This window comes from Zea mays, chromosome 8 (genome assembly GCF_902167145.1).
Source record: "Zea mays cultivar B73 chromosome 8, Zm-B73-REFERENCE-NAM-5.0, whole genome shotgun sequence".
Classification (NCBI taxonomy): Eukaryota; Viridiplantae; Streptophyta; class Magnoliopsida; order Poales; family Poaceae; genus Zea; species Zea mays.
In genome coordinates this window covers 123,358,098-123,371,321 of record NC_050103.1, presented here as the reverse complement: position 1 = coordinate 123,371,321, position 13,224 = coordinate 123,358,098, and the positions used below count along the sequence as shown (strand labels likewise).

At 43.8% G+C, this 13,224-nt stretch overlaps 1 protein-coding gene across 2 annotated transcripts; it reads left to right on the top strand.

The window, feature by feature from the left end:
• The first annotated feature begins 374 nt into the window (after positions 1-374).
• On the top strand, positions 375-11,807 carry LOC100191786 (uncharacterized). Of its 2 annotated transcripts, none has more exons than XM_020541848.1 (2): positions 375-3,809; positions 3,900-11,807. In XM_020541848.1, the coding sequence occupies exon 2, from the start codon at positions 10,789-10,791 to the stop codon at positions 11,494-11,496; it is 708 nt and encodes a 235-aa protein (XP_020397437.1). In that variant the 5' UTR covers positions 375-3,809; positions 3,900-10,788; the 3' UTR covers positions 11,497-11,807. The 2 variants fall into 2 exon arrangements, with proteins under 2 accessions (XP_020397437.1, NP_001130683.1); NM_001137211.1 differs by lacking the exon at positions 375-3,809 and having other exon boundaries at positions 10,071-11,416; positions 11,500-11,803.
• The last annotated feature ends 1,417 nt before the right edge of the window (positions 11,808-13,224 follow it).

Sequence of the window (13,224 nt, the reverse complement as noted above, 5' to 3'; positions counted from 1 at the left end):
TTTAGCAACTTCTTAAATCTGTGATTTAGAGAGCTAAAATTTACATAACTATGGGAGTTGCTCTAAATACGTAATCCACCCACGGAACTCCCGAGGCGCCTGGAAATTTCCAGGTCCGTGCCGACCTCCCACCAGGCCACCACCACGTGAACGGTGAACCGCCCGAAAATATCGCCGCGTTGCCGAGACGCCAACCACGACCACGAACGAACTATCCGGAACCAACCGACCGATTCAACCCCTTTTGCTGCCATCCGCTCGTTCGTACGAGTGCGAGCGCGGCCTTTGCCCTTGCTTTGCCGGGCGGCCAACGTCCCCGCGCACGCCAGCGCAGCGCCAAAATAAACACCCGCCCGTCCCGTGTCCGCCAGGGATTCGACCTGCTCCTCCACCGCCTCTCCTCGCCCATAAATAGGGCCTACCCGACTACTCCTTCCCCTCGCGCTCTGCCCTTTGCGCCTTCGTCACCGCGACGCGCTTGCGTTTTCCAATCCTTGTCTTATACTCCGTTTCGACTTCGAGCTGGGTCGATTTCTTCTTCAGCTGATTCCTTGTTCTCGCAGATCTCCATCGGGCGTTCCGCTTTCGTGCGACGCGGGGAGCGAGCCTGTGTTCGGTGGCGGGGTTATTGAGTTTGCCGTTTATTTTTTTCCTGCAATTCGTCTAGTTATCGTGTGCAATTCGTCTAGTCATCGTGTCGATCTTGTTTCGTCTCGCCTCCTCAGCGTGTGGGTTGCAGGATTGGATCCGATCTGGTGTGGGGAGTTCGTCATGTTCGCCTGGACTCGGAGGCAGGTCAGTATTCTGTCAGATCCAACGGTTCATTGGTTGTCACTTGGACATGGATTCGGTGGTTTCAGGCCCAATCATCTCCCGGTGGGGTACCACCAGAAATTGTCACTTGGACATGGATTTGAAGATTTCAGGCTTAATCGTCTCCCGGTGCGGTAGCATCAGAAACCGATAATGCAGTTATAGCCTGCACACCAGGTGGATTTGGAGAACCTTCGGTCCGTTCTTATGTTAACGGCTGATCTCGCTTCTGGTCTTTTGGTTGTTTGTCCTCCTTAAACTTCAGATGCATGAAGGGTCCTTGCTGGTTATGGAGAGATCATTTGAAGGGTGGAGGTTTGCTATTATGGTTCATTCGCCGTTTCTCATTCCTATTCATCATATTGTCGGAAGATTAGCACCGAACTTACTCTAAGCTTCGTTGGAAATGCTGCCTCTAGATCTGCAGAGGCAACCTAATATTGGAAATAGATTGGGGCGTTGATTGGACTGCAATTCGTAGTATTGGCGAGAAGATCGTTTGGATATATTTACCTATCGCCCATCATATTATTAAATTTCTATCCGTTGCAGTTTTAATTTCTTACATTGGGGTGATGGTTTTCTCCAGCAACTCGATTAAATGGATGGATTGGTGGAGGCGAGTTTGATCCTGCTTCTGCTTGTGTAATCAGTAGTTCGGAATTGTTCAGAGTTCCTTGTGTTTGTTCACTAACCATCCTTCTGTCAATGTTCTTCGAAAACTAACTTCACACATAGGCTCCCTTTAATGTTTCGTTAGTGTATCTGCAGTTTTGGGAGACATCACTACAGAGTTCATCCCCCTAAATGCATAATGGAAGTCCTTGCTGGTATTGTCCTCCTAGATGCAAAAGGAAAGATCCCTTGGTTATGAATAGATCGGTTGAAGGGTGGAGGTTTGCTTATGTTCCTTGGTTTTGATCTGCTATATGGCTATTTTTATGTTAGCAAGTTTGATCCAGCTTCTGCTTGTGCAATCAGAACTTCTGAATTGTTTAGAGTTCCTTGTGTTTGTTCACTAACCATCCTCCTGTCGATGTTCTTTGAAAATTAACTTCACACATAGGCTCCCTTAATGCTTCGTTAGTGTCTGCAGTTTTGGGAGATGCCACTCCAGAGTTGGTCCCCCTAGATGCAAAATGGAAGGTCCTTGCTGGTTTGTCCTAGATGCAAAAGGAAGATCCCTTGGTTATGGATAGATCGGTTGAAGGGTGGAGGTTTGCTTACGTTCCTTGGTTTTGGTCTGATATATGGCTATTTTTATGTCAATCACGGTGGCGTGAAGATCGCCACCGGACTAATTAGAAGCTTGGTTGTCCTTAATTGGAATAATGTAGAGGCAACTGAGGTGATGTTTTGGACGTAGATTGAAGCTTTGACCGGACTAAGTTCATGTCATGCAGATAACATCGTTGGGATATATGTATCTCTCACTCTTCTATTGGCACTCTTAAATTTCTTATTTCTTATATTTCGGCTGATGTTTTTCTCCAGCAACTGGATTACAACATCTGGATTGTATATGGATGGATTGGAGCCTGAGTTTGGTTCTGCTTCTGCATGAGCAATAATAAGTTCTGAACTATTCAGGGGTCCCTTTTTGTTCAAAGAACAATTCTATCCTGTCAAATGTTAGTTCACTCAGGCTACCTAATGATCGGACTTTATCCTATCCCACATTATTTGATGAACGTTCATGCTGTTTGAGTGTTCTAAGTTCTCACTACCAAATAGATAGTTACCAGAGGGTGGTCCTGCTGATTGCAGATCTCTAGGTGGGATATTTGCATGGGCACAGAAGGAACCAGATCTATTCAAACCTACAACGAACTTTAACTCTCATTGTGTTTGTTCAGTGGTTCTACCTTGAAGTAGATAAACTTATCCAATTTACAAAATGCTAGTATATGAACCATGATGAAAATTTGGATACTTCTATTTTAATCTGCACTTCTGCAGTGGTAGAAGGCACTGGATATGTTTGGGACGTAGGAGATTCAAGCTGATATGGGTAGAACTACAACTTCGATTTAATCGAACTTGTTTCTGCTTTATCATGCTATATGCATTAACTGAAGCTTTAATTCTTGTGCTGCTGTCATTTCTGTGTTCTGCAGATCATTTAGCTCAAGTAATTGGTAGTCCAACGGTCATGATACTTGTTTTGGTTTGGGATTAGCTTTATCTACATTTTTGTCCTCGCTTTTACATGTGTTTGCAGGGTAAGTTTGGCAATTGGAAATCCCTGTAGCGAAGAACTGATATTTAAAACTGGGGCAGGTTAGAAATCATTCCGGTTGTGTTGGTTCCATCACTTGTTTTCAGTGATTTCATATCTGAATGATTGGCTAACATTCTGACTCTCCAATGATATCGCTGGAACAGTAGTAGTAGTATTAGCAGCAAGGTTCGAGATGCGGACATTGGAGGTGGATTTTCCTTGCACTCTGGTTTTTCTTCTCTTCGTGTCGGTGTTGCTATTCAAGCACCTTGCCTGTCCCGTCTTGCCCTTTGTCACTTCGTCACTGGCGTGTTTGCGTTTTCCATTTCTTCCTTCTCTGTACTCTCTGTTTCGACTTCGAGCTGGGATGGTTTCTTCTCCGGCTGATCTGTTCTGCTGCTGTTGCGGTTACGTGCTCTTGCAGATCCCCTTGGGGCATTCTGCTTTCGTGCCACGCGGGAGTGGGCCTGTGTTTGGTGGCGGGATTGTTGGATTTGCGGTTTATTTTTAAGGCAAATCGTCTAGTTATCGTCGATCTTGTTTCGTCTTCGCCTTCTCAGCATGTCGGTTGCAGGATTGGATCTGATCTGAGTTCGTCATGACGTTGTGTGGCGATCTGTTTGTCTGAGTTCGGAGATAGGTTAGTATTCTGTCAGATCCAATGGTTCATTGGTTTTGTCACTTGGACATGGATTCGGTGGTTTCAGGCTCAATTGTTCATCTCCTGTTGTGGTACCATCAGAAACCGATAGTGCAGTTGTAGCCTGCATACCAGGTGAATTGTGTGGAGACCTTCAGTCCATTCTTATGTTAACTGCTGATCTCGCTTGTGGCCTTCTGGTTGTTTGTCCTTCTTAAACTTCAGATGCAAGGAGGGTCCTTGCTGGTTATGGAAAGATCAGTTGAATGGTGGAGGTTTGCTTATGGTTCATTCGTCGTTTCTCATTCTGATATCATCATATTGGTGCAAAGATTAGCACCAGACTTGCTCTAAGCTTGATTGGAAATGCTGCTGGCTAGATCTGCAGAGGCAACATAATTTTGGAGGTAGATTGAGGCGTTGACTGGAGTGGAGTTTGTAGCATCGGCGAGGATATCAGTTGGATATATTTACCTATCGCTCTTCATATTATTAAATTTCTATCTGCTGCAATTTTAATTTCTTACATTGGGGTGATGGTTTTCTCCAGCAACTCGATTATATGGATGGATGGGTTGGAGGCGAGTTTTGATCCTGCTTGTGCAATCAGAAGTTCGGAATTGTTCAGAGTTCCTTATGTTTGTTCACTAACCATCCTGCTGTCGATGTTCTTTGAAAATCAACTTCACACACAGGCTCCCTTAATGCTTTGTTAGTGAATCTGCGGTTTTGGGAGAGGTTGAAGGGTGGAGGTTTGCTTACATCCGTTGGTTTTGAAATGTTTTATGGCTATTTTTATGTCAATCATGGTGCCGTGAAGATTGCCACGGACTAATTAGAAGCTTGATTGTCCTTAATTGAAAAAATGCTGTAGAGGGCTAAAGGTAACAGAGGTGATGTTTTGGACGTAGATTGAAGCTTTGACTGGACTAAGTTCATGGCATGCCGATAACATCATTTGGATATATGTATCTCACTTTTTATTGGTACTCAAATTTCTTGTTTCTTATATTCGGGCTGGTGTTTTTTTCCAGCAACTGCATTGTATATGGATAGAAGTCTTCTCATATTCTTGGATGGGCTTGTCACTCGGAATGTGTTGAGTAAACTTATCCAATTTATAAAATGCTAGTATATGAACCATGATAAAATTTAGATAATTCTTATTTAATCTGCAGTGATAGAAGGCACTGTGCAAGTTTGGGATGTGGTGGGAGATTTAAGCAGATATGGGTAGAATTACAGCACTAACTTTCATTTAATCAAACTTGTTTCTGCTTTATCATTCTATATGCTTCAACTGAAGCTTTAACTCTTGTGCTGCTGGAATTTCTGTGTTCTGCAGATCATTTAGCTCAAATAATTGGTAGTGGGTCACGATACTTGTTTTGGTTTGGGATTTCTATGGATGCTTTTGTCTAGCTTATCTATGTTGTTGTGGTTGCTTTTACATGTGGTTGTAGGGTAAGTTTGGCAATTAAAAATCCTGTATTTAAAACTGGGGACAGGTCAGAATGTCATTCCGGTTGTGTTGATGCAAAATGAAAGGTGGGCTGGTTTTGTCCTCCTAGATGCGGAAGGAAAGGTCTGCTGGTTATGGAGAGATCGGTTGAAGGGTGGAGATTTGTTTACGTTCGTTGGTTTTGATTTGTTACATGGATATTCTTATGTCAATCATGGGGGTGTGAAGATAGCCACCTGATTAATTAGAAGCTTGATGATTGTCCTTGATTGGAAAAATGATGTAGAGGCAACATAGGTGATGTTTTGGACGTAGATTGAAGCTTTGACTGAACTAACTTCATGGCATGCTCTCTTTTATTGGTACTCTTAAATTTCTTGTTTCTTATTTCTGGGCGGGTGTTCTTCTCCAGCAACTGGATTACAGCAACTGGATTGCATATGGATGGATTTGGGGCCTGATTTGGATTCTGCTTCTGCGTCAGCAATAATAATTCTGAACTATTCAGGGTTCCCTGTGTTTGTTCAATAACTAACCTACCCTGTCAAATGTTCTTTGAAAATTTAGTTCCCTCATAAACTATCTACTCTTCTTGTTTTTTATATTTGGGCTGGTGTTTCTCTCCAACAACTGGAGTTACAACATCTGGATTGTATATGAATGGATTGGAGCCTGAGCTCGATTCTGCTTTTGCATGAGCAATAATAATAAGTTCTAAACTATTCAGGGTTCAAAAAAAATCATCCTATCCTGTCAAATGTTCTTTGAAATTTAGTTCACTCGTAGGCTACCTTCAAAGATATGATTGTAATCTGCAGTTTTGGAGGCATCGCAATGGAGATAGGACTTTGCAGTTGAACTTGGCGGCAAATGATCGGACTTCGTATCCCACATTATTTGATGAATGTTCATGTTGTTTAAGTGTTCTCGGTTCTCACTATCAAATTGATAGTTACCAGAGGGGGTGGTCTTGCTGATTGCAGATCTCTAGGTGGGATACTTGCATGGGCACCGAAAGATCCAGATCTATTCAAACCTACAACAACCTTTAGCTCATTGTGTTTGTTCAGTGTCTTCTACCTGGAAGTAGATAATGATTGGGGTCATTGTTGCAGGTCTTCTCATATTTTTGCATGGGCTTGTTACACGGAATATGTGTTGGGAGTACTAAACTTATCTAATTTACAAAATGCAATGCTAGTATATGAACCATGATGAAAATTCGGTTACTTCTAATTTAATCTGTAGTGGTAGAAGGCACTGGACATGTTTGGGACTTGGGAGATTCAAGCAGAGATGGGTAGAACTACAACACTACAACTTCCATTCAATCAAACTGTTTCTGCTTTATCATGCTATATGCTTCTGTGGAAGCTTTAAATTCTTGTGCTGCAGGTCATTTAGCTCAAGTAATTGATAGTCCAACGGTCATGATATTTGGTTTGGGATTCCTGTGGATGCTTTCGTCTGGCTTTAGCTATGTTTTTCTGGTTGCTTTTACATGTGGTTGCAGAATAATTTTGGCAATTGGAAATCCATGTATCAAACAACTGATATTCGAAACTGGGGGCAGGTCAGAGATAATTCCGGTTGTGTTGGTTTCGTCACTTGTGTTATCAGTGATTTAAGATCTGACTGGTTGGCTAACATTCTGGCTCTCCATGGATATTGCTGATGTAGTGATGTAGTAAAGCAAGGTTTTTGATACCTGGGTTTATTCGTATATCAAATGATCGTAGTGTGTGTTTTGTGTCATTTAGGGATGCAGGCTGACATTGGAGGCGGATTTTCCTCAATTGGAGATATAACAATTTGGAAATAAATTGTGACACTTGACCTCTCACTTATAACTTCTGTCTTTGGCCTGTAATCACTTGTTATGTTTCCAGCCACTTTAACTATAGCATACGGCATTGACGCCTAGGAGTTCTTTTGTGCTACAACAATCTAAATTACAAGGATGCTTCTAATTCTTCATTTCTGTCAACAGTCCTATCCAGTTACTTTCTTCAACCAGTAACTCTCTGTGCTGCAACAATCTAAATTACAAGGATTCTTCTAATTCTTCATTTCTGCTGCCAACAGTCGTATCCAGTTACTTCCTTCAACCTGTTACTCTTCAAGTTTGTGCAGATGTGACACACAGAAGCTGAGATAGAATTTCCAACCATCTATGCCGTCTTCAAAGCCCATCACTGTTCCACTGGCCATTTATTTGATTTGCCTTGGATTTGAAGGTTTTTTAAGGCTATCACTGAACCAAAATAGACAAACCATAGATGGTCTCTTTGGAAAATGTAGATTTAGCACTTGAAATTTTAAAGTTCAGTCTGATCCTGATCATAATATGTGCCTATCTTCCGAATTCTACTACCTCCAATTTTGCTAGCCAGAGAACTTTCAGATAGTGTGCATTGAAGTTCAAGCTTGATTACTTGTACTGATCTGCTGTTTCGGATGCTTTGGATGCTCCATGCTAGTTATATAATCCACATGATCACAACCAAGACGATACATTGTTCAGAGATTGCACTAACTACTGTTCCTGAATATTGACTGCATATCACTTTCCATTTCACTTGTGATTTGGATTGTTGGTGGTTTGCTTGGTTTCCAGTTATTTGAAAGCATTAATGCTTGGATGTTAGGAGTGATGAGGCACTCATTACGATACTCTTCAATCTAACCATTTATATTGGATCCACTTGGAGCTAAGGTTAGGTTACTCCTTTGCACTACCTTTATTTTGAAGCTGTCCTTGTTAATCTGCATGCCTCATCTGATGGCTCAGGTCCACTATTTGCGCCGATATCCAGCAAGAACTCTTTCTTGACAATACATAACTTCATTGTGCAAAATTGGTTTGTTACTGAAATTGTAGGTTCTTTACTTGAGCATATGTGGTCATCGTATACTTTTTGGTCCAATTACCCAAATTTTCTGTTAGGACCCCTACTAATGTTTAATCTAGTTTCTGGTTCGCTTCTAATTTTACTTCCATCTGTTATGTATTGTTTATGTCTTGACTTTCATCTGGTGCATCTTATCTGTTGTGGATCAAAACTAAGAAAAAGGATGTTGCTGCTTCTGTGCATGCCAAAAGAAAATCTCTCTGAACAAACTTGTCTTCTATGTGCTTATTGTTTGACCATTTCTATCGTGGACTAGCAGTAGTGCCTTATGATGTCCATGTTGGCGCTAAGAAATGTATTGCGGTCAGTTTTTTGTGATATGCTGGATGTCTTAACTGTACATAAGATTGCACGAGTGTACACTGGCTGTTTTTTAGCTGTCCACTTGCTTATCTTTTTTTTCAAATTATGTCTGGGAGCACGATCTTCTTTGTGTGTAATTGTTTGTGTTTCCTGATTTGTTGTTTGTTTGCGGTTTAACACTGCCTTTGCCGGTCCCAAGCCCGGATGAGAAAATGTGGAGGGAACTGCAGGGTTTCTTCTTAGTCCCATGAATGGTATCAGGGTACTGGGAAGAAATGTTGTTTGGTCAAAACAGCTGGACTCTGAGAGCTCAGACGGGCGTAACCTAACCATCAAGCGCAAGCGGCAGTACGGTCACGTCTCCAGACGGGCGTTACCTAACCATCAACTGCAAGCTGGTAGCCTGGTAGTAATACTGGTTCACGGCTGCCTGCATGCAAGTTCTTTTTTCCCCTGTTGAACAAGTTTATTTATCTCATTACCCGCTGAAGAACTCAACGCACAGCAAGCTACAGCTACCTGAAGCCGTTTGGTTAATCATCGAAACAATGGATACCTCTAATCTTCTTCAAAGTAAGCCATGTACAAAAGGGACTTAGGTCCTTCCCTGGGAGATGTCTGTACCGATGGACTAGCTTGACTTTAGTGATGTAGCTGTTACCTGGTCTTAATTTGTTCTTGTCCTTCCGTTCTTGTTTCCATGTTGATTTCTGTTCCCCACTCGCTCCTCGCAGCCCATTTGAAGTTCGTCAGACTTACGCACAGCAGAGAGCAGACACAAACTTGGACGAGAATCGGCCACTGCTTGCCATGCGACCCTGAGCGCAGCATGCCCAATTCGGGGATTCTAACCGAGGTCGAGCTAGTAAACACCACCTGGATGCTGAAAGTTTTATGCTTGTTTCTCCATAGCGCTTCTTTATAATTTGTTCTTAAAAAAACTTCTCTGCATGCGTGTTTTTTATGAACAATGATGTGCATAGTCAACTAGGCAATAAAAAAAACTTGCATGACATGGTATATATATATATATTAATTATATGAATAGATTTTATTAAGACATAAAAATGTGTTCTATTGATTAAGTGGATGTCAATGTGAAGCTAACTACTAAAGTTTAAACTCATATTTTTACATATATTTTTTATTTTATTTTTACATTAAACGGGAATGGTAACGCAGGACAATGTTGAAATTAGTGCTTTAGGGTATTTAATGTACTAAACCTAATAATTAGCTACTAAAATTAGTTGAAGATATCAAACACTCTAGCTAATAGTTCTATTAGCTATTTTTGGTAAATTAACTAATAATTGGCTATCTATTTGTTAGTTAGCTAATTTTACCAGTAATTTTTTAGCAACTAATTATTAGCTCTATTATATTTAAACACTTAATATAGTACTCTTTGTCTCAAATTAAAATTCGTTTCAGGTATTTAGTGGATTCATTTAACATTAATGGATGTGTTTTGCATATATGACTTCGTCGTCTATTTGAATATAGATATAAAAATATATTTGAATATAGATATAAAAAGTAGTTGATGAGCGAATACTGATTTCGAACGGAGGGAGTGGAAAAGGTTTAAAGCGCGAAAAAGTCCAACTGAACAGGCCAGTTGTAGGCCACCACAAGCGAAAAGGTTCATCATTGCGAGCGATCGATAAACCTCCCAGCACTGGCAAGGTCCGGGGATCGTCGCCCCTCCCTCCGTCTCCACGACTCCACCCCCGCCCCTAAACCAACCACGTCGGCGTCCATCTCCTCCACAACACAACACCCCTCCCTTTCCAGGATTCTCCTCTCCTCCAAAAGATCGGTGGCGGGTGAGACGAGAAAGAAAGAAGCTGACAAAGGCGAGAAGGGATAGAGAGAGGAGAGAAAGGGAAGGTAGAAACTGGACAGAAAGTTTCTCCCCGCTAGAAGTAGCTCGGCGGTGAGGGAGCGAGAGACCTGCCGCCTACCCTTGCCCCACCGTTTTTTTCATACCGTCTCGCCGGAATCCTGCTTTATTTTCCCGGCCAGTCCACCGCCTTCTCGGGCTACCACGCTGATCCGGCGTCGTCTGCGGTCCTTCCGACCAACTCTTCAATCTTGTGAATTGCTTTTCGCCCAGTTAGGGCAGATCACCATTCCTTGCAGGAGTTCGTTGCCGTCTCTCCAATCCTCCCTGGCTCGACTGCTCAGTGGTGACTGATGTGGTCCACTGCCCTGCCCTGCACCTGCAAGTTAGTTTCACTCGTGATCCGTCAGCTTGCCACCCAGCAACCGCTGATTATCAGAAATCCACTTCTCAAAGCTTCAAGGAGCATCCTTCGAACAAGTTCCTGATTCCTTCGCCTCCCGCCCTCCCCGTTTCTTCTCTGGCATCCTTGTCCGTTGACCACAGAGGGAAGAAATCTGTTCCGGGCAGGCAGGCGCATTCTCCGCCACAATGGACGATGGAGCTGACCTCCCCTGCCAGTTGCTCTTCTCCCACCCGGAGATGCCTCACAGCTTCGACGAGTTCTTCAGCAGCGCCACGACCACGACCACCTGCACCCACACGCACAGCTGCGACCCTCCGGGCCCCTCGGCCGCCATGCATACCCACACGTGCCTGCACACGCACACCCAGGTCCTGGGCAGCGGCGGGGAGGACGACGGCTCAGCGAAGCCGCGGAGGCCCCTGGGAAACAGGGAAGCCGTGCGCAAGTACCGCGAGAAGAAGAAGGCGCGCGCGGCCTTCCTGGAAGGGGAGGTCAAGAAGCTGCGCGCCGCCAACCAGCAGCTCGTGCGGCGGCTGCAAGACCACGCGGCTCTGGAGGCGGAGGTGGCGAGGCTCAGGGGCCTCCTGCTCGACGTCCGGGGCAGGATCGACGCCGAGGTCGGCGTGTCCCCGTTTCAGAGGCCATGCAGCGCGGGCTCTGTGGAGTGCGGCGCTGATCCAGCTCTGCGCTTCGATGGCAGCTCGGAGGTAGTAGGAGGTGGTGGCTGGGAGAAGAGCTCAAGCCCTCAAGTTGCGGACTGCAGGATCGATGAAGGGGGAGGAGGGATGTCACGGGAACTTGATGTTCTAGAAGGTTTGCGTCACTCCATTGATGCTGGGGCAACCTTTGTGAGTTCTGATTCTCTTGCTGAACGATCGTGTTTGCCTGGTTGACAGTTTCGGGGCCTCTGCCAGCTTCTTTGGGCTTTGCTTTAAAGATAAATTAAATTATTCATGGATTTAGGAGAATGAGGAACCGACAGTGAGTAGAACTATCTTCGCATCGCTGTGGTTTATGTTTCTTATGCTGGTGTTCAGTGTGTATATATAGGGTACAGAATACTTTCATATGAGCACTGAAGAAATCGAAATTGACAATGTTTCATGCGAAATTGTACTGCGGGTATGTAAATGAAGTGCGCCTGACTTCTGACTTGTAGCCTGTTTGTGCTTAGCTGAAATATTATTAAGCTATTAATATAAAATGCACATGGTACCGTTTGAGTCTGAAAACTCATTTACATGGGCACACTATTTTTTATTTTATGCAATTATAAGACAACAGCCACTGAATTACCAAATTATTTGTTCATTTTGTGGAGCATAGAGGATATTTTTCGCCCTTTCGTTCATTTTGTTCATGGTGTGGGATTATTTGGCAAGGTTGTGGTCTGCATACTGTGTTGAGCTTTCACTGCTGTCTGAACCAACTTGAATTTAGTAGTTGACCAGCTGTCAGGATTCCGCTGCCAAGAGACAAATATATGGTTTCAGCTTTTTTTTAGCTTTTGGCCACAAAAAACCGCTGCGGACCGAAAAACGCTCAGTTTTTCAGCACACTTCTATAAAAATCGATTTGGTAAAACCATCCAAAATCAACACGGCCGCCGAGTCGTTGCAATAGTAGGAATTCATCACTTTCTAGATATTGAACCATATGGACACCTTCATATTCCTCTGCACATAATCCCCACGATACACAGATTCTTCGCACAACTAGATTCTCTCTACAACCAGATTATCAGAAAAGTTGGTCAGAAAAAAGCTAAACCAAACAGGCCAATATTCTCCTCAAGTCAAGGTTCATTGTCATTTTGCGTTGGTCTGCTCTCAAGTCAAAGAATGCTTTTGCTCGGATAGTATACAACAGTTCACTGACACTACTGCAGTACTACCTCATGCCTACTTTCAGACTCTACAACCTTGTTTCTCTGGAATCTGGATTCTATGTGCAGCACTGCACTGCAGCTCACCTGATGTATCATGTATGCAGTCTGATCTACAGATCTTTGCGGAGATGTGTAGATTTTGGTTACTGGTTGATAAACCCTTCAGTTAGTGAGAAAGGAAGAAACTATGTATTGTCAAGCCCATGTGATCCTTGGAACTGAATTGTCAAGGGCGTCGAGACCTAGGGTACCTGGCCTTTGGCTACGGAGTTCGTAGCCACGATCCATCGTCGCCGACGAGGTTTTGCCCCTCAGTCGTCGGCTTGTTGAGAGAAGAGGCAGAGAGAGTTTAGGAAATAGGGTTCTTACTTAATCCGTTAATGCATCTGGTTACAAGCATATATGGCCTCTGGCCCAACTAAATGGAGCTAATCTCTCCTTAATTCTAGGGGTTACAAAAAGATAGTAATCCTATCTTTCCTATCAGCCACTGAAAGCTGGCTCCTCGTGTGCGCGCGGACGTCGTGGGCGCGTCTGTGCCTGGTGTACGTGCGTCCGCACATGACATCTCTCCCCCCTCTAGGTCCAGCTCGTCCTCGAGCTGAAAGTCCGGGAACCGGGCATAGAAGTCGTCGAGGTCTTCCCATGTTGCTGATGCGGCCTACAGTCTACTCGCTGTGCCAATGCACGAGCACCTGGCGAACTCCACTCGCCAGGCGAGCCCGCTCGACCC